Genomic DNA, 27,801 nt, shown 5'->3' with positions numbered 1-27,801 from the left:
CCGGCTCCCGTCTCGCTCCTTCCCAGCAGGTGGCTCCGCGACGCGATGGGCAGAGGCGCCGTGCAAATGTTGCTGCTCTTGGGGCTGCTCCACTGGGGACCCGGCGGGGAGGGCAGGAAGAGCTGGAGGCGACGTGGGCAGCAGCAGCAGCAACCGGCGGCGGCAGCCCGGGAGCGCAGCGAGGCGGCTGGGCAGCCGGTGGAAAGCTTCCCCTTGGACTTTACCGCCGTCGAGGGCAACATGGACAGCTTCATGGCTCAGATCAAGAGCCTGGCGCAGTCCCTCTACCCGTGCTCGGCGCAGAATCTGCACCAGGAGCTGAGACTCCACTTGCTGCTCAACGCTTCGGCCACTTGCAACGACGGCAGCCCTGCTGGGTGAGTGGCCACTGCTCTTCGCCCCCTGCCTCCTCTTCCGCTGGGATCTGCTGGCCCTCACCTGTCTGGGGCAGTTTACCAGCTCACCTGGCTGCCTCTTGCACGTCTTAGGAAGCAAAGGGGCCGCCGGAACCCTGCTTCCTCATACTCCCTACACCTTCCCTTCTCTATCTCCCTCTCCATCCTTTCATTACCTTTTCAATCAGTCTATGCTTCTCTGTTTCCCCGGTTTCTAAACAGTCCTCGCTTCCCCAAGTCCAAGGCACTGAACGTAGTCACTGGAGATAGATTCACAAACCTCTGTGTGAGGACAGAAAAAAAGCTTTGGAAGAAAAAGTGGCCTAAAGAATCAGCGCTGGGTGTAACTTTTTCTTGCTTCATTTTCTTGCATTTCCTTACTTTGTATTAGGATTCTCATTCCAGAGAGTAGCCGTGTTAGTCTGTAGCTGGAAAATTATGCAGGAGTTCAGTAGCACCTTAAAGACTAACACGGTTTATTTCAGGATGGGTAGCTGTGTTTGTCTGTAGCAGTAGAAGAGAGCAAGAGTCCAGTAGCACCTATAAGACTAACAAAATGTGTGGTAGGGTAGTGAGCTGTGGCTCACGGAAGTTCATACCCTACCACAAATTTTGTTAGTCTTATGGGTGCTACTGGACTCTTGCTCTTTTCTATTATTTATTTCAGCATGAGCTTTTGTCTGTCACAACTCACTTCTTCAGATGCATTGAAGCGTACTACAAAGTTCTTGAAGTTCTGTTAATAGCTGTCCTTTATTTAGGGGAATGCCCCCTCCTGAATCCGTAAAAGTTGCAGAAGTTCTGCAGAAGTTGCAGAACTTATGTCAGAAAAATGTAGCTCTTGTGACTGTATTAATTGGTTATTAAAGCATCGCGGTCTGCTGAGATTTCAGTTACCCGCAGCTTCACTAGCATGGTCTTATTTCATAAATCAGAACTCTTTGCATTGATTCTCTGTATGTGGAGTAAGTATGGATAACAAGTACCTCTAAAGCATGCTTTTTCTGAAGAGAGATGCTTGAGACATCTTTCACTGCTGTTTACTATTAATGCGGTAATACAAGTCTGGTCCTTCTCTGTTCTTGCTGTAAGCAAACTTACTACTTACAAAAAGTGCTGAAGCAATTCTAGTGTTCAAGCTCTGCTTCCACCATGTGGCGGTTACTCAGAAAACAGCCAGTAACAGGTGGAATAACTCTTTCCTGCCTGGAAATACTTAGGAATGCTAGGAATTTGTTTAATGCATTTATTTTGGAGCAAGATGAAAGCCAGCCCAGCCTGGCTCAGGGTCCCCGAGAAGGCTCTTTGATCAGACTCTGTTTGGAGCTCTTCTGACAGCCATCCTGTTTCTTTCTCTTGTTCTTTAACCAAGATTTTATGTAACCCTCTTGATATTATAATGAGTTGGTATATCAAAGAGCTTGTGGTTGAGTGAGCCAGTCTCCCTAATTAAGTTCACGCTGCCTTCTGTTTGTTTTTATTTTAGCTACTACCTCAAAGAATCGAAAGGCAGTAGAAGGTGGCTGCTATTCCTGGAAGGTGAGCTTGAGTTTTCTTTAATTTTATTTTTATTTATTTGAGCAAAGTTCAAGGAGTTTAGGCTCTTTTGTAGAAGTCAGGATGGTGGAAGACCTTCCTAGCTGCGCTCTTCAAAGGACTTGCAGCGTGTATGTATGTACTTGCCTTCTCTGCTGGCTGGGTCTCCATCCTTTCTTTCTTGTTACAATTTCATAAGCAGCTTTTATCTGCAGATTTACTGGCAGGCTAACTAAACAGCCTTAATCAAAATGACCTTCATTACATACATATAGTAAAGCTCTAAACAGATTTTGAATTCATTGTACGCACTCTCCTTCTTGTCTGCTACCCTGCATAATATGATAGCAATCCATTGGCTTTTACATTCCAACTCGAAACTATGTTTTTAGAAATGTCCTAATGATTTCACTAGACTTTCTTCTGAGGAGATTTAGCACTACAGCCTCAAAATTATTTTGGAAGTGACCACAAAGAATTTGTAGCAGGAGCTATTACTATGATAATTATTTCTCAATGTTACTGAAATAAATGAATACTTGGCATGTTTTTGGCCTTGCCAAGTATCTCGGATGCAGATTCAGGAAGTTTCTCAGGAATTCTGCTGTCTGTAAAAATAATGTTCTGTTGCTGAGTAGATCTACCAATCTGTTCATAGCCTCACACATCCCAGTCCAGAACGGACAATCCGCTGGCAGAAGCAGGCATTTCATGTGTGTATGTATTGTTGCGCTCATCCACACCTCATCGAAATGGCTAGATGGGCCTTTCCACAAAGGGTCATAGGTGATGCACACGACTGGAACAGAATCAGGCTGTTGCTTGGAAGTAAGTTCCATTGATTCCAAGCCCTTGATTCCGGTGGAGTTTACTTCCATGTCATGGCCATAGTCCAGAGGAATGTGTGTATTATAGCCCAGAGTGCAAAGCAGGCCCCTTTCTTCTTTTTTGGCACAACAGTGGCATGCAGTGAGGCATGGAGTTGATTGTTGTGCTGAAAGCAGGGGGAAGCACTGCCAGCGTGTTAGGATCAGGGTTTGGCTAGATATAAAACTTGAAGGCATCCGATTCATTCTTTAAAAAATTAAAAAATACTAAAAAGCCTACTGAACTGAATTGTATTTTCAAGGCAGAGTATGCCTCCTCTGTGGAAATTACATTAGTCTGTCCTCAAGACCTAAATTCTCCATGCTGTTGCTGTTTACGACAAACACAATATTTTAATTTGCTACATTGAGAAATAGTGCCTTAAGGTCACAATCAAAAAGCGGGATTCTGTTATCGCATGATGCTAAGCAGCTGTTAGAGTGCTTATTTATTGGTTAAGTGATTTGGCTGCGAATCAGCACTCCACTGGTTCGAATCCCACTACTGCCATAAACTCAGTAGGTGGCCTTGGGTAAGCCACTCCTCTCAGCCCCCGTTCCCCAGCTGCATTGTAGGGATAATAACAACACTAACTTGTTCACCGCTCTGGTTGAGGCACTAATCTGTCTAGAAGAGCGGTATATAAGCGCAGTTGTTGTTGTTGTTGTTGTTGTTATCGTTGTTGCTGTTATATGAAAAAAATGTGGCCAATGCAGTTCTGAGGGCCACCGCAGTAGAAGTGGCCAACCATGGAGCTCTTGCAGAGTTCCAGTAGAACAAATAGACAAAATTCCAGTAGAGGCTAGGATTGGTTCCCTAACAACCAATGGCATTGTGCCCCAAAGATGTCATTGTGTGTGTGGGGGTGCGACAGCATGGCCATGACAGACAAGTCAGAAAGAACTAGTCACAGGGCTGCAGCAATATGGAAGTGGCTCAGTTTACGTCACAGGTGGGCCATGCCAGCGTACGGAGCCATGCCAGTGGTATACACCCACCCCCTTAAAGGCACAGGGCCCTGTCAAACAGTAACAGGCAGCATACATACAGAACAGTTGGGAAGGGGTCCCAGCAACCTGCATGCTGATGGCAAGCCCTGACAGGTTCACCCAGGAGCACACCCCATGTGGGACAAAGAGTGCAGCCCCCAGGAAAGTAACATGAGGAGAGTGTATTTGGCCAGAGGTGCCTGGCACTTAGCAGTGGGGGTGCCTCCCCAGAGGACCAGCCACAATCCACTGGGAGTGAAGGCAGCCTAGGGTGTGCTCTGGGTGACCCCTGCTGGCAGTGGTGCAGGAGAGGGGCTGCCAGGGTGGGGGCCTGTGCAGGGGCATGGATTGGCACTAACAGGTCCCCCAGCAGCCTCTTGATGCATGCCTGTCAATGCCTGTCATCTCTAGTGAGAGCCACCGACTCCTCCAGGCACCAGGAGCCACTGCCACTGTACCGTGCACACAGCATCCCTCCACTCATGGCAGGTCTCCAGCTGCTCCTTCTCAATCACTGCCCACATGGAAGAGAGGATGGGGGAATACACGGTGCTGGCTGCATGCCCCGTATCCAAGGGCCCAGCAAGAGTTCCAAGTCCCCTGCATTCCCAGGGACCACTGTGGACACAGCGCCCAGAGCCTGGCCCAGCTCCCATTTCCCCTCCCTGTTCCCCTCAGGACCCACTCCACTGCCCTCCGAAGATGTCAGATCTGCCTACTCTGCCTCGGCTCCCCCACAGCCTCGGGCTCCAGGGTCTCCACAATACCCAGTGTTTGGAGGGTGAACATCCTGGCTGCGATGACTCGTTTTAAAGGGGTTGTGGTGCAACAATGCTCTGCAATACCAGCAGAGAATGTCAGCATGAAGGGACTTGCACAGGTGGTATCCCTTTGCCAGAGTAACAGGCACATTCTGTGTCGGTCAGCAATAAAGTTTATTGTTGACATATATATACGCGAGACTGCTAAGCCACGTGATGTGGAAAAGGCCTCTGCAAGTGTGTGGTTAAGGGGCATAGGGGTTGGGGAGCCCACAGCCGGTGGGCCACAGACAGGCATGGCCTAATGGAACATCGTTGATTGTTGTGGATTTTCCGGGCTGTATAGCCATGGTCTTGGCATTGTAGTTCCTGACGTTTCGCCAGCAGCTGTGGCTGGCATCTTCAGAGGTGTAGCACCAAAAGACAGAGATCTCCCAGTGTCACTGTGTGGAGAAAATGTTGGCAGGTAATTTATATCTACTCAGGAAGGTGGGTTTGGGCGGAGTGGGCATAGGGAAGTGGGAGCCCTCCTAACCTCTACTGAAGACACCTCTGAAGATGCCAGTCACAGCTCCTGGCGAAATGTCAGGAACTACAATGCCAAGACCACAGCGATACAGCCCGGAAAATCCACAACAACCATCGTTCTCCAGCTGCGAAAACCTTCGACAATATATGGAACATTGTTGGGTTTACATGGCCAGGACCCCTGCCTCAGTCCCCACATGGAGAGAGGGAAGAGGCAAGCCATAGCCCTAAAGCAGACATGCTGGCCCCGCAAAATGGAGGGGGACAAAATGAGCTAGCTGATTGGCTGCCATTCTGATCCATCAGTTGGTCAGGGAGGTAGGGAACTCCAAAACTCCGCCATGCTGCAGTTATGGCTGCAGCTCCCTTCCATCCACCATGGCAGGGGGGTGGCATGCTCTTGCACCACTGAGCCACATGGCTTATCAGACACAAGCAGTGTTGTGGGAAAGAGTGGAACCCAGAGACCTCCCTCCATGCCAGAACAGCCAGGCTCCCCCTCAGACCACCCAGCACATTATCTGTGCAAGCTGCAGCACAGTGGGCCAGCTAAGTGTGTGAGTGGGTGGGGGAGAGGGTTGGGGCAACCTGTGGGCTCAGCCTCTAAGATGCCCATGGGCCCATGTGACGTTTGCAGTTGGTACTATAGAATGTGGCCACAAGTTGTGGAATGGTCTACTTGATGAGGTCAGGAGGGCTCCCACTCCCCTAGCTTCCTGCAAACTATGCAAAACTGGTTTATTCAGGAGGGCTGTCTTACACAGGTAGGAGGGCTGTACTGTAAGAAAATAGTTCAAAGAGATGCATTGGTAAAGGGGCAGAGACTACAGACTGTACTACTGCATACTGGCTGTTGTTATATGTCCCTACTGAATAGTTTCTGTGTTTGTTTAATACGTCATGTGTAATTGCTTATGGTTGTTTCAGCAGTGTTTTCACCTCTGTATTGGATTTCTGCTGTTTCCAGTTTCTACCAATTTGTATTTGCATACCATAGTGCATTATTTATTGAACAGCTCAGCTGCTGATCGTATTGACTTACATTGCATAATCTGTCTTGCGTCCCAGTGAGAAATATGGACTATAAATAATGGATATAAATAAGTGAATAAATTCTTTGACACCAGACAGACCAAGCACAGTGGTCCCAACCTGGCCATTCCTGGTGAGAGCTCACCACTCTGAAACACAAAGACAAGGAAATAGTGTAGAACTCCCCAGAAGTCATGAATCACGAAAAGGTCCAGTCAATTGGGTGGCCGACTCCCTCTGTGCAGTCTGGCGCTTGTGCCCCTGCAAGATTCTCCCAGGAGCCTGGCAAAGACAGGCTGAGCTGTCCCTAGCTCAGCATGCATGTACCTGAGGCAGCTTTGCAGGTCGGGAAACTGGGCAGGATTGGATGCTCTGGTGGCCGGACTAGAACTGGTGACTGAGTGGAGTGGTAGTATTGCAATGATCATGCTCCCGGGTGTCCTTGTTGGAATCACCTGCAGAGGGGCAAAATAGAAATATGTACAGTAACAGCCAAAGATACCATGCTGGCCACAGCCAAGCCTGTGGTGCCCCAGCAGCGTCCACAGTACCACCCCCATAAGGGGGGATATGCTAAGAGATCCCTGAGACACATGCTGTTGTCAGCATGTAGACACTTACCCATCCCATGTGGAGGTGCTCCGCTAGTGCAGCTGATCAATCTGGTGGTACTTCATAGGGCTCTGATCCTGCCAGGGAATGTATCCTTGGATTGCTCGAACCAGCTGATCCACAGAGCGCAGTGAGGCAGCTGCCAGGCAGCTGAGTAGGAGTCCCTGGCAAGGGAGTGTGATAACATCCCTGTCCCCCCATAGGCAGCTGTCCTGGGAAAACTATCCTGGGAGTATGTCCCTTTGCATGACATGGGACATGGTGTCTGGAGGGCTGGTTTAGGCCACCCCATATGCACACTCTGCTGGCCTTGGTTGTGGGAGCCAGCATTGTGGGGGTGGTGCCTGGCCCTTGTGGGAGGGAACGGGAATGGCACATGAGAACTCCCAAGCCAGGGCAGCTGGATTCCTGCCCCTACTTACCTGTCAGTGTACCCCTTTGAGTTCAGCTTCTGGACCTGTTGGGGTTGCAATGAGATATGTTAGAAATACAGTATGGACTTTGCTCTCCCCCTTGGGTGCCAGTGCTAAGTTCTCCTCAGAAGTAATCAGCGCCCTTTCTGTGCCTCTCCTTCCACCAAAGTGCAACACTGTGCACTCTAAGGGCCTCTTTACATGCTATACAAACTTGAGTTTGGTTGGGGGGACAAGCAAACATGCCGTGTATTTAACATGTGACTGGAAGCTCGCCTTTTCAATAGCGAGGAGTGGGGAAGTGCAAACCATCTCCCATGCATGTGTGGAGGCAGGAGGCGCCTGTTCATCCACCCCAGGCCCTTTGACTAGCAGAGAAGGGCCATGGGAGAGGGTTATTTGTCTTTCCTGTATGGTCTAATCACGGCTCGGCTCGGCAGATAGGTGGAACCAGGAAGTAAGGCAAATACCCCCCTCCCAACCACCTTTCTCTGCTAGTTAAGCATGTGAGGTGGAAGAGGGGAAGAAAGGTTGTTCTCCTGCCTCTGGCACACACATGGGAGACGCTTTGCGCACACACTCCCTGTTTCAAATGCAGCTTGCATTCACATGTTAAACACAAGGTGGGTTGGGGTTTCCCCCAAACCAAACTTAAGCTTGTGTAATGTATAATGAGGCCCTAAGTCCTCATGGCAGAGAGCTCTGAGACAGAGTCCAGTGCCATGCGCCGTTCCTAAGGAATTGTAAGATGTTCTGGCTGTGGTTTATGTAGTGCTGGGCGAGGGGCGTGATTGGGTGCAGGAGAGGGGATTTGTCTGTCGCTGGGGAGGGAAGTGATTTGTTGCAGCTGTAGCTGGTGTCCTTGTTCCATCAGCACCTGTCGGGGGTCACTTGCCCCGACATGGATTACATCATGTTTTTTGCTGGCATGAATTTCCACTGCTATTGGGGGCATTCTCAAGCTGGAGTGGTTTAGGAAGCCAACTACACCTCCTGGCCCACCCAGTTTCCCAGTGGTGCAGGGATTTATGCCAGTGGCCCTGCTACTAGGTGGCCATGGCTGGGCAGCACTGGTGGCCAGAACCAGCGTAGCAGTGCTGGGCCTCTGTGCCAGTGCAAATCCTGCTTATGCCAGTATATCTCATAAATACTATGGCATAGCAGCCAACCAACTTCCTAAACACTCTTTTGCCCCTCAGGATTGTGCTGTCATAGTGAACATTTATGATTAGATTAATTTCCAGGCACCCTCAAATTACATTTTGAAAAAGCAAGATGTTATTTGTTGAAGTATATGATCTGATTCTTGTTTTTAATGCCTCAGGAGGGTGGTACTGCTTTAACAGAGAGAACTGCAACACTCGCTATGAGACAATGAGAAAACTTATGAGCTCCAAGGAGTGGCCCATGACCAAAACTGGTAAGCTCTTTAATCCAATCGGCCTGAGATATATTCTTCTAATTGTATGTTGCTTTTACTGTGTGTGTGTGTGTGTGTGTGTGTGTGTGTGTGTGTGTGTGTGTGTGTGTGTGTGTGTTAGGGTTGCCAGTGTCCAGGTGGTGGCTGGAGATCTCCCGGAATTACAACTGATCTCCGGGCCAGAGATTAGTTCCCCTGGAGAAAATGGCTGCTTTGGAGGGTGGATTCCATAGCATTATATCCCATTGAGGCCCCTCCCCTCCCCAAACTCCTCTCTTTCCAGGCTCCACCTCCAAAATCTCCAGGAATTTCCCAACCTGAACCTGGCAACCCTAGTGTGTGTGTGTGTGTGTGTACACATACATACACAAACACAAAGTATTTGGAGGTATACTGTTTCTCTGGAAGATCATTCCTTTTGTTATTATTTATCGATTGACTGAAGTATATAACTATGCTATGTATTCCTCACCCAAAATAGCTCATAAAAGAAGAATAAAAGTATACAATTCTGAAAAATTCAGCTCAGCACCAAAAAAAAATCCTTAATGAAGACACGTAGATCCTCCTGTGAAGAATGCTTTCTTGAAAGAGCTAAGTTTTTGCTAGGAACAAAATTAACAGTGCACTGTAGGAGAGAGAGAGAGAGGCTGACGAATTTGCCTCAGATAGCATTCGGTAATTTCATGATGCCAGAAAGTACATATGGGAGGAGGTATGGCAGGTCTTTGACCTTTCTTTTAGAATTTCTACCTGGGTCTGCTATAAAGATGATACGTGTGTAATGTGCCATCAGGTCTCCTCTTGCTTAAGCGAACCTATAAGTGAATGACCTCCAAAATGTCTTATCATTAACAGCATTAACATCATTGCTGAGTTCTTGGAAACTGAAGGCCATGGTTTCCTTTATTGATCAATCCATCTCATGCTGGGTCTTTCTCCTTCAGCTTTTCCTAGCATTATTGTTTTTTCCAGTTAGCCTTGTCTTCTCATAATGCGATCAAAGTACAATAGCCTCAGGTTAGTCATTTTAGCTTCTAGGGAGAATTCAGGATTGATTTGTGTACCCCTCCCCTCCATATGGCTGTACCCAGGAACCAGGACTATCTATTTACATAGTTCATTTATATAACTTGTTGTCTCTGATGACTCTGAGCAGATAGCAGTATCTTCAAACAATATTGAAAGTAGCAAAAAGTTTAAAATAATATTAGAATATAAGCAATCACTATCTTATGCCATTTAATACTTACTTAAGCAAAAAGTCTTACTTGCCTCAAATATCTCCCCTTTCTCAGTTTTGTTTAGTTTTCTGTTTGAACTTTATATTATATTATTTATTTACAATATTTATATGTCACTTTTCAAAGCAAATATATGACAATCTTTTATAGAGACAGGAACTATATAAAAATAAAAAGGTCTTACAATGCCTCCTGAAGATATTAAGGCTCAGGCTTTATTGGACCTGGGATGACATCACAGCATGCCTTTTTGCAGTTGTAATTGCTGTAAAGCCTGTCTCAATATCTGATCCTAGTAGGCCATAAGGAGTGAGGGATCAACTCCCTCCAAAAGCAGCCTTGCTACTGCTTAGCTTCAGGGAGTGAAATGCCAGGCCTTCAGTCCTGTTGCCTGCTGGTACCTCAAGCATCGGGGGAGAAAATGAGGGGGGGCATTGACATTGTGCCAGCATATTTAACATCACTTCTGGTTTTCACAGGAAATGATGTAAGCATGCCAGCACACCAGGCCCTATTCCCTATTGCTTCCCAGTAGGGTTGCCAGCTCCAAGTTGCAACTAGAGTTACCATCTCTGGGGTGTGAAACTCCTGGAGATTTTAAGGGTGGTGCCTGGGAAGGGTGGGGTTTAGGAGAAGAGGGGCCTAAGCAGGATTTAATGCCATGAAATCCACCTTCTAAAGGAGTCATTTTCTCCAGGGGAACTGATCTTTGTCATCTGGAGATCAGTTGCAGTTCTGGGAGCTCCCTGGTCACCACCTGGAGATTGGCAAACCTACCTGCAACCGTGCTTAGAGTTCTGCCTCCTTGATAGCAGTTGGTACTTGTTATCCCTCCATTTTTACCGGGCCGAAGCTTGAGGCTTGTATGTTCCCTTGGAAATGTGGGCCTGCAGGGAAATTGGCAGCCAGGTCTAAAGCCTGTGCATGAGGGAAAAGCTGTCTTGAGGCCTACAGGTCGCTGCACTCCCTAGCCTCATGCCTAGGATCATGACACCATTTTAAAAAGTTCTGTCTTGTCTTAACCAATGAGAAGAAATTATCTTTCAAACTAGAGTGGTTTATATTCATGGCTATCATATAGGGTTGCCAGGTATCCCCCCCGATCCCCCCGGCCTGCACACTGACGTCACTTCTGGGAAGTGATGGCATTGTGTGGGTCACATGGTTCCCTGGGAGCGCTCCGCAGGGGGTCAAATCGGGCCACTGTGGAGTGCAGGAGTGCTACTATGTGCTGCAGCAACACAATTCGGCTCAAATTGAGCCTGAATCAGCCCAAATTCAGCTGCTGCAGAGTGTAGGAGTGCTGCTGTGCTCCATAGCAGGCTGATTTGACCACTGCCAAGCATGGGAAGCACTCCCATGCTTCACAGTGGCCTGATTTTGGCCGAATCAGGCCCAAATCCATCTGAATCTGGCCCGATTCAGGCCGCCACCCATAAGCACACCCCAGGAGGCATGTTCCCCCCCCCACCAGCCAGGTAAGCGGGGGTGGAGGGTGGGAGCAGGGGATCCCCTGCCCCCAGTGGGGGACTGGCAACCCTACTACCGTACATGGATTTGCTTATCTGCCTAGAGTAGAACTGGGTCTGGTATTTGACATAACAGATGGATTTTCTTATCTCATTTTGGAAACTGCAATTTACATTGTTGGACCTTTTGCCCAAGGCCTTCCTTTTTCTCATTCCTTTAATGCCACCAAGATAAAAAACATTTGGAAATAATTTAATGGACAATACTGTACTGTTTAAAATGCGCTGATGCATGTACATAAGATATGGGCTGAGACTGAAAGTTGTGTTCACATGGATTACTTTCCTTTTTAGCCTCTCTCACCTGTTACGTTCCTATTGAATGTTCTCCATACATTGCTGAAGACTGCCTTAATGCTCTAAGGATTTCCTCCCTTCTCTCAATATTTTCTTATTCTCCATCTACAGGAACTGGCATTTTGTCATCACAACCAGAGGAAAATCCACACTGGTGGAATGCAAATATGGTGTAAGCAAGGGAATGGCTTTTAAAGTTGGGAGGAGTGCAGCTGTGTAAAGTAAACATGATACAGGGGCAGGAACCAAACGGGAAATGAGAATTTGGCTCGAACATGAAATAAGCAAGAGTAGGCCTTGGAACTTATAGTAAGTAATTGTAAAACCAGTAAGCGTTGAAGTTGCAGGTGAAGGTAATGCATTTAATGGAAAATAATATCCTTGACATAGGTTGTGTAGGGTTGCTAGGCCTAGTAACGAGCAAGAGAGCTGGGGTTAGAAAAAAGAGGGTGTGTGACATCAGTGATGTTGCCGATGTTACTACATCACTTCTGGGTAGCTCTAGGAATCACTGGAAACCATAGTGTTTCTGGTGATTCTTAGAGCTACCCTTTGTCACTTCGGGGGTTATACCCAGAAGTGACATAGTGACGTATGTGATGCTGCTGCTTTTTTAGTTTTTCTCCTGCTCCCACTGTGAGCGGCAGTGGGACTTGCCTGCAGGAGGCTTTCTGCCATAGTGAAAGGCCTGCCAAACATAATTAAATGTTCCACTGGGGCTTATCAAACAGCATTTCTGAGGTTTGAAAGAATGAAGATGAATGACAGCAGGTTCAAGAAAAAGTAAACCAAATAGAACAATACATGTGAGACAGTGTGCCGCAGTGGTTAGACTATTGGACTGGGATCTGGGAGAACTGGGTTCGAATCCCTGCTTTTGCCATGGAAGCTTGCTGGATGACCTTGGATCAATCACACACCCTTAACTGAACCAAACTCACAGGGTTATTGTTAGGATAAAATGAAGGAGAGGAGAAGAATGTATGCCTCTTTGGGTCTCCAGTGGGGAAGAAGAGGCATTCATTGTGGGAAGAAGATTAGTGGGAAAAGGCAGGCCACCTGGCGATCACCTGTCACTGGCAGGCAGCCTTGGCAAGTGGGCACATATGCTTCCAGTCCCATGTGCGGGGTGTGGGAATGTTATTGCGTGGAGTGTGGGAGTACGCATGTGCTTCATGTAAAACATTTAGTCAGAGTACCCTGTCGACGTGCAATCATGTAGATAAATGGAGTCACTGGGTTTTAGATCCTCTTTAAGCTTTACACAGCTGCTCCATCCACCAGTGTTTTGTCACAGAAATCCTGTAAAGTGCAAATGGGAGACATAACACCAGGAAGCTGTTGTCCATTGAAACTCTCTGGCAGATCTCCCTGAGTATTTCAAGTTGTAATTACAGTAACAAGCAACAGTGGAACACCAGTATATTCAGGCTAGTGTGCAATATGAAGCAACTCTTACAAAGAAGAAATGACTTGATGAATGTACATTTTAACATAAGCAGGATAGGTCAGTAAATCTGACCGAATGCTTCCTGAGTGATTTCTTTTTTGGAAGATATCCAGCTGATACCTCAGATCTGAGCAGGCATGAAATTAGTCTCTTCCCCTTTCCTGTAGCGTTTAATTTGCTTGACCCCAATTTTACCCCATGGAGCATGTCAAGAGAATAGTGGTGTTCACATACTTCTTGTCTCTTGCAGCTTTATTCCGTATTGCTCAAGCGATGTCTGGTGCGGAGCCTCTGCCAAGACGGAGAAAAGTGAGTGCTTCTGACAGGCCCCTGCTACCAGACAGACATTATGCATTAAAAGGATACGGCCTGCCTTCTCTACAGTTATGCAAACGAAGGACTGGCTCTTGCCAATAGACAGGAAGGAATAATAAATATCCACATCCGTTTCCAAACCCTGCTTTGTCATGGTTCAGGGCACCATCACACAGGGATGTCACAGCAATAGCCAGATGCACATCTGTATTCTGAGTACCTGACGCAGCCCATTTCACTTAGCTAAACTTCCTCCAGTCCCTGCAGCTACCACCATGAATAGAGTTTAACTTTTAGGTTTGGGAAGGGAGACTTGAGCAGTGCCAGGACTTAAAAACTGAATTAAGAAGGCTCTCCCTGATGTTTGGGTGTGGGCTCCAGGACTTCACCACCTAGAATTATTACAACTACTACATAGAGAGGCTCACTCTGTTGAGAGGGAAACTTTTTGGCTTGTCCATGGCTGACTGAGGAAGAGGTCTATGCAGTTCAGACATGGAACAGATCCAACCAGTATAGGTGGCTCAGTGGATCTAATGTGGACCCTATAGAAATCTTTTTTTTCCCTGGATTAATATTAGACTCTTCAAGAAGACCATCTTCCATTTGGTGGCAGCTGTTACCAGTTTGAGTTGCTGGACACCAATACTAATGTATTATAGTATAATGATCCTGCACGAGGATATTTTTTATAATCCTGTTTCTTAGCTAAACAAGCATCATATATCTAATAGTCAAGAGGCTCCAACATATGGATACTTAAATTTGCTGATCTGGCCCACTTGGCTACAAACCAGGTTTGCGTAAAAAAGTTGGGTTACCAAAAAAAAAAAAAAAGCCGCAAAACCAGAACAGTTCACTGCTCACACACAGAGAAGTGTTCTTGCTAGGTGTGAGAGGAGGAGGGGACGGGGGGATTAAATTTACCTCAGAGGCTAACGCAGCACTCAGAGGCCACTGCTGCTGCCATGACAAGCACCTTGACGCCTCGTGTGATGTGCAGTGGTGGAGTGCTCCCAATGGCTTTGCCATTGGTTGACCCTTGGGTCAGTCACAGCTTCCCAGAGCTCTCTCAGCCCCACCCACCTCACAAGGTGTTTATTGCGGGGATAATAACATACTTTGAAAACTGTTCTGAGTGGGTGTTAAGTTGACCTGAAGGGAGGTATATAAAACAAATGTTGTTGTTGTTGTTGTTGTTGTTGTTGTTGTAACAACTAACCTAGTGCAGCTCCTTGCAATCCCCCTCCCCAGTCCCAGGCAATACTTCCTAGGCTACCCCTTGTTATGACTATTTCTGTAGACGAGAATAGCATTTTGGGTAAACAAAAGATTTTTTTAAACCATAGAAAGAACAGTGGAGTAACAAGTACTTTATTTTATCAGTCAGTCAGTTAGCATTGTTGAGGGGGTTAAACAAATTTACTGCCTTGACTTCAGAGACATTGATAAAGGAGGTTTTTTGAGCATCTGCTCGGAGAGGATGAACAGATTCTACAGCTCTTATCTCTTTCCCTTGATCAAGATTTTATCTCGTACTGTATCAGGAATAAAGGCTATTGTTTCTTCTGCTGCATAGCTATTTTCCCCAAGTAGTTGTTGATCTCAGGTGATCCTCCCTGAGGTCACATGCCTGAGCTGCAGGAGCCACTGACCAGGTTCTTTCTGGTCAAGGTATCCAGGGTTGGACACTACCATGTTAGGCTGCGTGAGGATCTTCCCTGCTTCCTCCTTGCCTTAAGGGCTACTGACAACTATTAAGATTAAGGCAAACTTGAGACAGAGAAAGTTTCACATGCTGTGTAAAATGGCAGTGCCTGTTCTCAGCAGAGCATTCACGCTGCATCTGGCTTCTGGCTTCTCCTTCTTTATCCTGGCAGAGAGAGGTTCAAGCCTGTCTTCCTATACTTCCTAGTTGGGCAGCTTCTGTCACCCTTTCTTTTTGGGAGAGGGAGGGCAAGAAAGTGACCAGGAGCCTGAGAGCCCTGTTGCTTTTCTAGTATGCTGTTAATAATAACAACATTTGATTTATATACCTCCCTAAAGGACAACTTAATGCCCACTCAGAGTGGTTTACAAAGTGTTATTATTATCCTCACGACAATCACTCTGTGAGGTGGATGAGGCTGAGAAAGCTCTGAGAAGCTGTGATGGACCCAAAGTCACCCAGCAGGCTTCAAGCAAGAGGAGTGGGGAATCAAACCTGGTTCTCCAGATTAGAGTCCTGCCGCTCTTAACCATTACACTGAACTGTTTTTAAGCAGCATCTAACCAGGACTGGGTACTGCTAGTTGAGAGTGCCTCTTATTTACCTACCCTTAGGTCTGCTGGCCCTTTATGACAGGAGAGGATCAAAGACATGCATGCATCTCACCTGCAGCTGCAACAACCATCTACTCCATTGTATTGTCGAAGGCTTTCACGGCCGGAGAACGATGGTTGTTGTGGGTTTTCCGGGCTGTATTGCCGTGGTCTTGGCATTGTAGTTCCTGACGTTTCGCCAGCAGCTGTGGCTGGCATCTTCAGAGGTGTAGCACCAAAAGACAGAGATCTCTCACTGAGAGATCTCTGTCTTTTGGTGCTACACCTCTGAAGATGCCAGCCACAGCTGCTGGCGAAACGTCAGGAACTACAATGCCAAGACCATGGCAATACAGCCCAGAAAACCCACAACAACCATCATCTACTCCATTCTTAGCAAGAAAAGGGTACTAGGCTCTCAGGTGGTTGATCCCCTCATTGGCAATCTCAAAGAGACACAGAAAGATGCATTTAGAAACCATGACAAATCACAATTTGTTTAAATCCTGATCTGAATGTAGGCTGCCTAACTATCTGTGATTTGCTAAACTGAGATTCTAAACCATGGTTTGTATCTGCTTTTTTGTGGTTAACGATATCATTCAAATGATAATCAGTAGTAGATAAGTAGTACTACTCATCTTAGCATCCTGAATACAGAGGTGGAAGCACAGACCGACAGACAGTCTTGCTGCTTCATCTGCATTTAGCTAGTGATGGTGCTTTTTAAGGACATTTCCTCTGTTCTTCCCTCTGCTGTCTCTCCATAGTGATTGCTAGCTCCCTGCTAGCAATGACTTACCAAGCAGGAGCGTGCTTCAGAGACTTCAGACTCTCCCCAGAAGAGGCAGCAAAATGGCGAGAGAGAAAGTAGGCGGGGAGGGATGTAAAAGATCTGTTTTGCTAGTTGAGGAATTAGCAGTTTAGTCCTAAACAGAGTTGCACTCTTCTAAGTCCATGGAAGTCACTATATTTAGAATGGTGTAACTGTTTAGGACTGAACTGTAATTAAAGCAACTACTAGGGATGGATTGTAGGGTTGCCAGTCCCCTGCTGGGGGTGGGGGAATCCCCTGCTCCCACCTCCCACCCCCGCTTACCTGGCCAGCAGCGGGGAATGTGCCTCTTGGGAGGTGCTCCTGAGCTGCACAGTGTGCTCCTGCGTGCCACAGCAGCCCAATCTGGGCCTGGATTGGGCTGCTGCGGAGCGCAGCCGTACTTCCACACTCTGGATCAGGGATGAATTGGCCCAGATTGGGCCACTGCGGAGTGCAGCAGCGCTCCCCAGTGGCCTGTTCCAGGCCAAATTGGCCCAATCTGGGTCCAAATCATCCCGAATTGGGCTCCTATGGAGTGCGGGAGTGCTCCCAGGATGACCTGCGGCCCATGCAATAATGTCACTTCCTCGAAGTGATGTCATCACACAGGCTGGGAGCGGGCACACACTTTGTGCACACGCAGCCAAAGAAGACAAGCTGGGTACTGGCCCTCCCACCCGGGGGATAAGAGGATCTGGAAACCCTAATGGATTGAGACATTAAAACAGCCCTGGAGCAAGCTAAGCCCCCTAAGCAAGTGGCCCTGGGCTGGGCTGGAAAGGTAATGATGACAAGTATAGACTTAAAAGGCTTACATTCATTAGCATTGCAGCAGCCCAAGTTTGACCTGAGGGGCCCATGTGGTGCTGCCAGCATTGCAGGAGCTGCTTGGCTCAGCTTGTTTTTGGCCACCAGTGGACATCGTAATAGCAGCCCACTGGGAACGTTCCCAGCAAGTTAAAGGCTCTGTCCAAAATGTCTCCTCCAAAGGAGGAGACTTGGCTTACTCTAGGCTTCTTCCCCCTCCCTGTTCCCTTCCAGTTCATTGTAGGTTGCCAGTAGTAAGTGAGCAGCATATGACTTTTAGATTTTAGGTAATTGATAATTATCTTATGGTAAATTACTGAATTACTCCAATTTAAATCAGCTAAGAATTTGTACATAAAATCACACAATGAGATGATACCATTGCTGCCTTAGTATGTGAGATTTAGCTCTGAGAAAGTGACCAGCAGGGGTCAACTTGGAGACCAAAACAATCCTGGAAAGTATCCCTCCCCTTTCCTTGTCCCCTTGCTGGGCACAGGACTGGTGGCAACTCCTGGAGACATCCTATCTACTCCAGTTGGCTTGGCCTGGTAGTGGCCATCACACAACTCAGCCAGACATTTCCCTGAGGAGAAGCTGCCAAGGGGAGGAGCGGAGAAAAAACTGAAGACGGGAGCAGATAAAGGTAGGCTGGTGGGTGGGTAGGAAGAAGAGAAGGAAGCAGGAAAAGGAGAGAGGCTGTGGCAGCTTTCAGGAAAAGGAAAGAATAGCAGTGGAGGTGATACAAGGGAAAATGAGGCGCCCTCTGCAAGTCCTTGTGGGTTCTCTGCTTGTGTTCCTCGAATGCAGTTAATAGATGAAACAAATATTCACTTGTTAAGCTGTGGAACGCTGAATTTCTACTCCCCGCTTCTAGTAGAAATATTTCAGGGAAGGGAAATACGACATTTTGATGCATAAAATGTGCTGAGCCCTCTAAAATGAAAACTCTCTGATTTTGGAGCTGAGACATTTGATAAGAATGATGTCAGACTTGAGATGCACGGCCAGATCTGCATTATCTTCCCCTACCAACATGTCTCCTTTAAGTATTTTTCCCCTACCAACATTTCTCTTTTAAGTAACTTTCTCAATAAAGGAGTGGTATGTATTTCCAATGAGCGCTGACCCCAAATCTTCAGCGGAGAGAAAAGGGAACACTTTTAAAGCCAAATTCCAATGAAAACAGTTGTCTTTACTGTGAACACTTTCCTTTTTTTCCAGATGAATATGCCTTCATGGGATCTCTCATTATACAAGAGGTTGTAAAGGAGTTGGTGGGAAAAGGCCTAGGAAATGCCAAGGTGCTGTTGCTGGCAGGAAGCAGGTACATGCTTGGGTTATGAAGACTATGTAAAGGTAAAGGTAGTCCCCTGTGCAAGCACCGAGTCATTACTGACCCATGGGGGGACGTCGCATCACGACGTTTTCTTGGCAGATTTTTTGTTACGGGTTGGTTTGCCATTGCCTTCCGCAGTCATCTATGCTTTATCCCCAGGAAACTGGGTACTCATTTTACCGACCTCGGAAGGATGGAAGGCTGAGTCAACCTTGAGGTGGCTACCTGAACCCAGCTTCTGCCAGGATCGAACTCAGGTTGTGAGCAGAGCTTGGGCTGCAGTACTGCAGCTTACCACTCTGTGTCACGGGGCTCTTTATGAAGACTATGTAGGCAGGAGAAAAAACATCAAATAAAGATATCACAAAGTACTGTCCAAAACAGGAACTCAGTCCTCACAAAGAAATGACCAAAACACGGACTCTTTTGTCATTCCTGAGTGCCAATAGATATTAATGCAGAAAGGAGAAATTCCAAGACACTTGCAGAATGTGTTCATACAAGCAGAATGTGTCAGCTCTTTCATTAAGGAGTGTACATCATTCTTGAATTACTTCCTTTTATGGAAATACAGACATTAAACAAAGGGCAGAGAAGGGCAAGTAAAGCTCGTATTACTGTAAAGGGCAAGTAAAGCTCGTATTACTGGAGACCCACAACAGAAAATTTCCAGATTGCATTTAAGTTGCCCAAGAATAGCTAAAAAGACGAGAATAGCCCCAGCTTTGCAGCTACCAGCTTCCTCCTTTCCAACCATCCTTAAGGCTGGGAGAGCACTGCTGCTGAGATTGCCCAGTAGCAACACTTTCTCAGCCCCAAGAGTGGCTGGAAAAGGGGGAACTGTTTCCACCCTTTCTGTCATTCTCAAGGCTTATGGAAGTGTAGCTGCTCTCTGTGGCCTGATAATAGGAGGAAATCATGGGATTCCAAGATTGGTATGTGCTATAATTTGATATCACGTCAAACAACATTTGGTGAGGCCTACATTTTGAAGATGACACTTACTATTACTCAAGGAGGGCTCTTTTCACACGGTGAATGCAGAAGAATGCACATTAGTGACAGAACTTACACACATGGGAGGTCTTTGTGCACTTTTTTCTGTCTTTATTCTGATTTTTACCCTTCCTCATGTGCTCCACACCAAGGCCGTATTGGCTCTTGGGGGCATGGTTGTCACACTGGCTATATTGAAAAGAGTCCAGTAACACCTTTAAGACTAACCAACTTTACTGTAGCATAAGCTTTCGAGAATCAGAGCTCTCTTCATCAGATGCGTGACACCTGCTATATTGACTGACTACCCCTTTTTTGTTCTTTTCTTCACACATGCTTGTGCTGTCACAGTTCTAGTTAAACTAGAAATAGATAAGACAACAGATTGGTATAACACTATATTGCCCTAATGATCTATTGCTACTTATCTATTTCAAATTTTAAGAAAACAATTTTGTTATAATAGTTGTTATAGAGCTGTAGCAATTACCATTTTTTAAAAAAAAAAATGCAAGAAGCCCTCTGGGGTTGCAGCAAGAAATAAATGCTGGGGAAGTGACATCCATGGGGGTATGATGGTAGGAAAATGAAGCTGATATGCATGGAACCTTTCCAAGCCAGGAAAAGAAGCACCATTCCTTCCAGTGTCATGTTAATATGGCTGGACTGTGCTCTTTGCCAAAACAATGGGATAAAGCAGGTTTGGGAAAGAACTTATTGAGAACAGGGAAGACCTGGAAACAGGATGATTACAGTACAATGTTGTGTGGAAGCTGTACAAAAGTGCTCTAGTTTGGAAGCCAAGGTAGAGGAAAACCTCCATGTGGAAGCAGCCGTAGGTTATCCTGCTGACAGAGTAATTATATGATGTTTTAATCCAGTTCACAAATAATTGGCTTATTGAGGTCAGGAAAAGATTTGTATATGTTCGGTGTAAGATTCCAAGGATGTGCATTATAATGTTCTGGGATGCCCAGGAGAAAGGCAAGTATATAAATATTTAAATAAATTAAACAAATAAATGTTGTAATTTAATTGTTGGTTATATCTAGAGGAAGGACAATAATGCTAGATTTGGAAGGCAGTAGGAAAAGAGATAGACCCAACATGGGATGTATTGACTTAATAAAGGAAGCCACAGCTGCCAGTTTGCAAGGCTGGTAAGGACTGGGTGCTATGGAGGTCATTAATTTTTATATGGTCACCATAAGTCAGAAGCAGCTTTACAGCATAGAATGCGTACACAAACAGAGGCTGAGAAAAAGTTGGTATTAGATTTTTTACCATGTTTTTTTACAGTAGGTGATATAACTCACAAGTTCAAGCTGCCTAGACTGGCGGTCTCTAATTTCTTATATAATTCAAGCTACATCTGAGTAATGAAAATATACCTAGCTAATTGCCTAGAAAACCATATGAGGTCACCATAAGTCGGCTGTGACTTGATTGCATTTTACACACACATTCCCCTCGCACTGTCCCAGCACATTGCCAATGTTTTCCCTGTCCTAGAAACAGAACATGGACTTGGAAGAACACCAAAAATGAAGCTATCAATGAAATAGCACAAAGAAAAATCCTATGAAATAAAGTCTAGAGATCTTTTTGCAATCATTTCCTGGGATGCCCAAGCTATTCTGCAGCAGTTGGCAAGCTATTGGTAACTCGGGAGCCACCTGTTGGAGGCCTCTGCCCTAGAATATCTTTTGAAGACCTTTAAAGCAATTAAATTGGACTTCTGATCTTACAAGCATCTTCTATAATGGTTAGAAAATTGAATACCAGAATTGGAAGAAATATGCCGATCATATGCTCCAACCCAGACAATGGTAGGCTTAATTAAACCATTCCAGTCTTTTTATTCATCAACTTCCCGTTCAGAATTTTGAAAGCCTTCTGTGCAGCCACATTTTCTTTGGACTGCCCATAGCACTGCATACGTAAGCAATGGGTGGGAACATTTGTACCAATATTAGTTGTAAAGTACATAAGGTGATACTATCACAGGCACTATAGAAACACCCAGAAAATTCAGTTTATTGGATTTGGGTAATTGACAGTGCCGTCCTAAGAAGAATTCCACCCTTTTAAGTCCGTTGAAGTCAGTGGGCTTAGAAGGGTAGAACTTTGCTTTGCACAGCACTGTGAGATTTATTTATTTATTTATTTATAGTCTGCCTTTCTTGCTGAGGTTACACGGTGTAAATCAATCCAATTTGGAGAGTGATGAACTTATTGTAAATTGCAGGGAATACTTCTGCGGTTGAGCTGCTAATCTCACTGAAAGACTGACCTTGTCATTACAGTGCTGGCGGAACGGGGGTGCTCCTGAATGTGGATCGTGTAGCAGAGCAGCTGGAAGAGATGGGGTATCTTGGGATTCAGGTCCGTGGCCTGGCAGACTCTGGCTGGTTCTTGGATAATAAACAATATCGCAGAACAGACTGCATTGATAGCATAACCTGCGCCCCCACAGAAGCCATCAGGAGAGGACTTAGGTACTGAAAGTATTCTAGGGTCTCCTTTCCCAGAAAGTCAGACACTGGTCTGAGACCCCCAGCTTTCTCTTTTTAATTGTAGGATATGTACTGCCTTTAGCTGATGAAGTTCTACTTAGAAAAGAACAAATATTCATGAAATGTTTTGGCTCTGCTGACATAAGCACAGATGTGATATGTTCATCTAGTGAGAATTTCCTTTTTGCTAATGTTTGTAATTGCTCAACTTGGCAGCTTTAGTGCCCTCTGCTGTCCATAATATTTGGAATTCATATATTCACAGATCACAGTTCCAGTGTTCTATGGATTGTGGTTAGATATTTACAGGGCTTTTTTTCAGCGGGAACGAAGTGGAACGGAGTTCCAGCACCTCTTAAAAATGGTCACATGGCCGGTGGCCCCGCCCCCTGATCTCCAGACAGAGGGGAGTTTAGATTGCCCTCCGCGCCGCCAAGTGGCACGAAGGGCAATCTAAACTCCCCTCTGTCTGGAGATCAGGGGGCGGGGCCACCGACCATGTGACAATTTTCACCAAGGGCAATTTAAACTTTAACCCCCCCCCCTTGTTCCAGCTGACCCAAAGTGACATCATTGTGTGGTCTTGAAAAAAAGCCCTGGATATTTATAACTGAACAAATTAATGTAATTAACTATGATTATAATTTTATATTTCAGATATTGGAATGGAATTATTCCAGAACGTTGCAAAATGCAGTTTAAAGAGGGCGAGGAATGGAATTGTTTCTTTGGCTATAAAATTTATCCCACACTCCGATGTAAGTGTGCAAAGGCAGGCTTTCTGTTGGGTGATATGAAACATACTCCCGATGATTTTTCCTTATCATAATTAATAATGGCTAGAAATGTCAACTAATTAAAGAATTCTCAGTTGGTTAACCATGTGTCTTTTAACCAATGGCTGGATGAGCAAATTTACATATTATTAAAACATGAGATAATTCCATAAAATCTATGATTTTTAGAAGTAGATATTTAATATTTCTTTTTTCATTTTCTCTCAAAGTAGAACACCAGCATTAACATTTCCTCAATAAACAAGCATGACCTTACCTTTTCAGCCTCACTGAGAAAATGTCCTGTGCTGCCAATCAAATCAAATAAAGTTTTAGTCAATGAATTTTGCCAGCAGCTCTAATAATGATGAAACCTTTCTCTTGTTCTGTAGCTCCTGTTTTTGTGGTGCAATGGCTCTTTGATGAAGCCCAGCTCACGGTAGACAATGTACATTTGACTGGGCAACCAGTGCAAGAGGGACAGTGGCTTTACATCCAGAACCTGGGCCGTGAGCTGAGGAACACACTCAAGGATGTAACGTTAGTCTTACCTCTTATCATTTCCTTATACTTGAACTTTTTTTTTTAGGTAATGATGTGGGATAGGAGTCTGCTCTTTTTACAATTTGAAATTTTTCAGACGCTTAACAAGCCATATTGTCCAAAACTTTTAAAAGAACCAGTTTGATGTAGTGGATAAGAGTGTGGGACTCTAATCTGGAGAACCGGGTTTGATTCCCCACTCCTCCACTTGAAGCCAGCTGGGTGACCTTGGGTCAGTCGCAGCTCTCGCAGAGCTCTCTCAGCCCCACCCACCTTACAGGGTGATTATTGTTGTGGGGATAATAATAACATACTTTGTAAACCACTCTGTGTGGGTGTTAAGTTGTCCTGAAGGACAGTATATAAATCAAATGTTATTACTATTATTAAAACATTTGCATACATCTGAGCTGCATTTAGAAATCTTGTTATCACTGTGTAAGGAAAAGGAATTGTGGGAATTCAGCAACCTCAAGCTACTGTTTTTATTTCCTATAATAAAGGATAAAGCCTGGAGGACTTAACACTCCTGTCTACTATTATGCCCTTTCTAGGCTTCTCCACGGGGTGTTCACAAGGCGCTAAGAAGCCTCATGTAATAATATAATTAATCATCTGTGACTCGGGTCCTTTATGTTTTGCCAAGGGGCAAAAGGTTCTTTTAGGATTTGACAGCAATGAACACGCAGGTTTGAAAGGAAAGCAAATTTATTAAACAAAAGCAAGTGAAAAACAAAACAGAAATAAGTGCATAAATTCAATAATTAAAACAGATCATACCTGCAAAGGCACAATGACAGGGGAAACATACAGCCATTCAAGAAACAAAGAAACAATAACATAAGAGAGGAAAGATACAACCTGATAATTTCAAATGCCACTTCAGTTGCCAGGAACCCCAAATCGACAATGGGCGGACTCCTCTGGCCAAGTTTGCACAGCACTGTACCGGTTCAAGCCTCTGCTGAAGTTCAACTAGAGGAGAGGGCTTACTGGGACATATATAGGTTAAAACTACCTAGTTCCACCTGGCACCTTGATTCTCTTCAAAAGGGGAGGTAATTAAAGAGAAGATGAGTAATTGTCCAGAAAGGGAAGTTCAAGGCCAGGAATGCTCTTAGTGTCCGGTCCGTCTTGATTGCTCAAGGCCAGCTGATAAACCAGGCACCTGGCACTGGTTCAAGAGATGATTACCTGTACGCCTCCCTTCGTCAGGTGATAATTTACACACTCCTTTGTACCAGGTGCTTAATCTAAACCCCTCCATGACATCGTGCCTGGGATAGGAGAACACTAGCAAACAGCAAGGTTAAAACTTATATTAGCAAAAAACAGTATAGCACAGCAAGGCATATTCAGACATAACAAGAAGGCATATTCAGGCTCTCCGGGCATGAACTGGGCAAGATGGACGGACTGTGGTGCACCAACTAGACTCCTTGAAATACAAAGTTCTTCTGCAGTGCCACTTCACTTTATATCATAATCCACTGAGCACAGCACCTCAGAGAAGCTCAAATGTTCCAAGTGTAAACCCAGCAGCCACCCTACCAATTCAAGCTTACACATAACTCCATAAAGCATTGAGATAACCTGAGCCATGTGTGAGGAACAGCAAAAGCTTTGGTGGCCAGGAAGGGAATGCAGAAATATTTGCATTTCTGCCACCCCCTACTTCATGTCCTTTTTTCTTTTTCTTTTTCAGTGCCAGCTTTGCTCCAGCTTGTTTGTCTCATGAGATCATCACACGCAAGTAAATGTCTAGAATGGAAAGGGTCATCTCAGTCTTGCTTTGCACATGCTTAGAACGAGGCACAGTGGAAGGCCACCCCTCAGCCTCCCACTTTAAAAAGGTTCCCTGGAACATTGCTGGAGGTCTGACTAAGCAAGCGTCCTAGTTTACCGGGGCTTGGGCCGTAGAGTGCCATTCTGTCAGAGAAGCAGGAGCTCCTTCATCAAAATCACTTTTTCAGGAGGGCAACTTTTGCTGATTTCCCTCCCCTCCTGCAGCAGATTCCTTCTTTGCTTCCTACACTGTTGCTTGGGGTCCAGTGACTTGCAGAAGAATAATTTTGGAGGGCACAGACGGATGCATCAAGAAAAAGGGGAGAGGGGGGAGTTCCTCTAGCGTGACTCTGGTCACTTGCCTTAGAGTCCAAGCCCAGGTTTGTGGAACAGCCTTCAAGAAGCCCGTGGAAACTGTCTCCTCAGTTCACAGAGTCATAGAGTTGGAAGGGGTCTTAACAACCCTGTCCAACCCCCTGCCCAATGCAGGAACAACCTAAAGCATCCAAAAATTAACACAGTGTAGGTGCCACTATTTCTGTAGGATTTGATCCTGGGAAGCATTATGCACAATGCAACATCTAGGTTCCTAAAACCTATTTGCCGCCTTTGCTGCTCCCGTCCCCCTTTTTTTCCTGGTAGTGCTCAGTAGCTCATTCTGTAATGGCACCTTGACCGTCTGCAGACAGAAAAGCCATGACAAACAGAGGTTTATCTGCGGTAGGCCCAAACACAGCTTGTTGTGCTTGCATGCTCCAGTGACTTCTCCATCTTCCCCTCACATGTGGCATACAGCTTGGTTTGGGAAGCCTTGAATGACGCTCCAGTTTGCCATGACATGCAATTCAGACACCTGGGCAAACTGTCATTTCTTTCTACTTTACAAACCAGCTCTAAGCTTGCACAGGCCCTGGCATCTGAATGCCACAGCAGACTGGAGTTTGATTCATGCCTTTCCAAACCAAGAGGCTTTTGATTATGTTCCGTGCACAAGCGAAGGGAGGAAGGGGCATGTGCAAGCACAGCAGCAAGCTTGGCCTAGATAAGCCTCTGTCATGATACTGGAGTGTGGCTATTTTGACATCACCACATCTGTATGCAAAACAAGTCCACAGCATCTGTGGGGTCTAGGAGAGCAATCCTGAGCAGGTCTGCTCAAAAGTAAGTTCATTTTTATTTAATGGGCCTTACTCTCAGGAAAGCATTCTTAAAGATTGCAGCCCGTACTGAGCAGCTGTTCTGCCCAATCATTGTGCTGCTATTTTGGATAATTACATGAACTGTCATGTGCCAATTGATGTGAAAACGAGTAACGAATATCATGGTGATACTTCATACAAGGATGTCAATTGTATGGTTTGTTTTTGCAGTCACTGGACAGACATCCAAGTGAAAGGGACCTCTTTACCCCGTGCTCTGCACTGCTGGGACCGCAGCCTACATGACAGCAACAAGAATGGGAAAGCTCCACTGAAAGGCTGCCCTATCCATTTGATTGACAGCTGTCCGTGGCCACACTGTAACCCCTCGTGCCCTACCATTCAGGACCAATACACAGGACAAGAGATGAATGTGATCCAGTTTCTCATGCACATGGGTTTTGATGTGCAGAAGATGGCACAGCAGCAGGGCCTGGAACCAAGTAAACTTCTGGGGATGCTGAGCAGTGGTAGCTAGGAGAGTTTTTTGCTGAGGAGGACTGAGTGACTGCCAGAAGAAAAAGGAGCCTTTTTGCTCCTCTCTCAAACTTTCTGCCCTCCTTGCCCGCTTTCACTACACAAGCAACGACGCAGATCCACAGGCAAACTCACGCATGCACTCTCTGGCACAGTTCGCGTCTCAAGATAAAAGGAACAGATTCTCACACCATTGGATTGAAACGTTGCCTCTGCTTCAGGGGACAAGCTCATCTAAGCAGAACCTCGGTCTGTATTAATTCCCAAATGGGTGTAACAGCTGTGGAGAAAATTCACAATCAAGAACGCTCTCCAGAACTAAAAGGACCTAATCTATTTTTTTTTACCCTATTCAAGAACTTTTTCAGCATAAACAGACAAACCGTGAGGGGAAAAAACAAAGCACTGGATTATTTATCCAATTAGAAACGAAGGTATGGTCACATGACTTCCTGGAGGTCAGCATCTCATGATGTAACATAATGTACAAACCAAGCACAGGCTAGAAGTGGACTTCTCTTGTACTCCATTTACTTTTGTATTATTTTATAAAATGATTTTTATTACTTAATTTTTAAAGAAATAAGCAAGAAATATAAGATTAATGATATTGTTTTGTAACTTTAAAAAAAAATGACAAACCACCTTGTGCTACTTTGGCAATGTGAAAATATTTATTTTAATATGTAAATGCTATTTATAAGGGCTGACCCAAGATATGCTCACATGATGTTGTAAAGTTGTAAATACTTCTCCTTTGGAAAGGTTTTCCATGTATGTCTGGGAGAGGGCAAGGGTCAGCAGTGGCATTATTATTATAATTATTATTAGACTCCCATGATTCCATTGCGGTATGT

The 27,801-nt window shown here is 45.5% G+C and overlaps 1 protein-coding gene across 1 annotated transcript; it reads left to right on the top strand.

Moving 5' to 3' along the window:
• Positions 1-36: 36 nt before the first annotated feature.
• On the top strand, positions 37-27,795 carry NOTUM (notum, palmitoleoyl-protein carboxylesterase). Its single transcript, XM_054977697.1, has 11 exons — positions 37-377; positions 1,882-1,934; positions 8,458-8,553; positions 11,735-11,795; positions 13,324-13,382; positions 18,538-18,640; positions 21,955-22,146; positions 22,822-22,922; positions 23,333-23,480; positions 25,189-25,236; positions 26,639-27,795. Exons 1-11 carry the CDS (start codon positions 46-48, stop codon positions 26,943-26,945), a joined length of 1,500 nt encoding a protein of 499 aa, XP_054833672.1. The 5' UTR covers positions 37-45; the 3' UTR covers positions 26,946-27,795.
• Positions 27,796-27,801: the final 6 nt, after the last annotated feature.

This window comes from Eublepharis macularius, chromosome 4 (assembly GCF_028583425.1).
Source record: "Eublepharis macularius isolate TG4126 chromosome 4, MPM_Emac_v1.0, whole genome shotgun sequence".
Taxonomy (NCBI): Eukaryota; Metazoa; Chordata; class Lepidosauria; order Squamata; family Eublepharidae; genus Eublepharis; species Eublepharis macularius.
The sequence above is the reverse complement of the archived record's forward strand: the minus strand, read 5'-3'. Positions and strand labels throughout refer to the sequence as shown.

Coding starts and splice junctions, on each gene's coding strand:
- NOTUM (XM_054977697.1), top strand. CDS start 46: ATGGGCAGAGGCGCCGTGCAAATGTTGCTGCTCTTGGGGCTGCTCCAC. Junction 8,554..11,734: donor GTGGCCCATGACCAAAACTG/GTAAGCTCTTTA, acceptor CTCCATCTACAG/GAACTGGCATTTTGTCATCA. Junction 22,147..22,821: donor GCCATCAGGAGAGGACTTAG/GTACTGAAAGTA, acceptor TTTATATTTCAG/ATATTGGAATGGAATTATTC.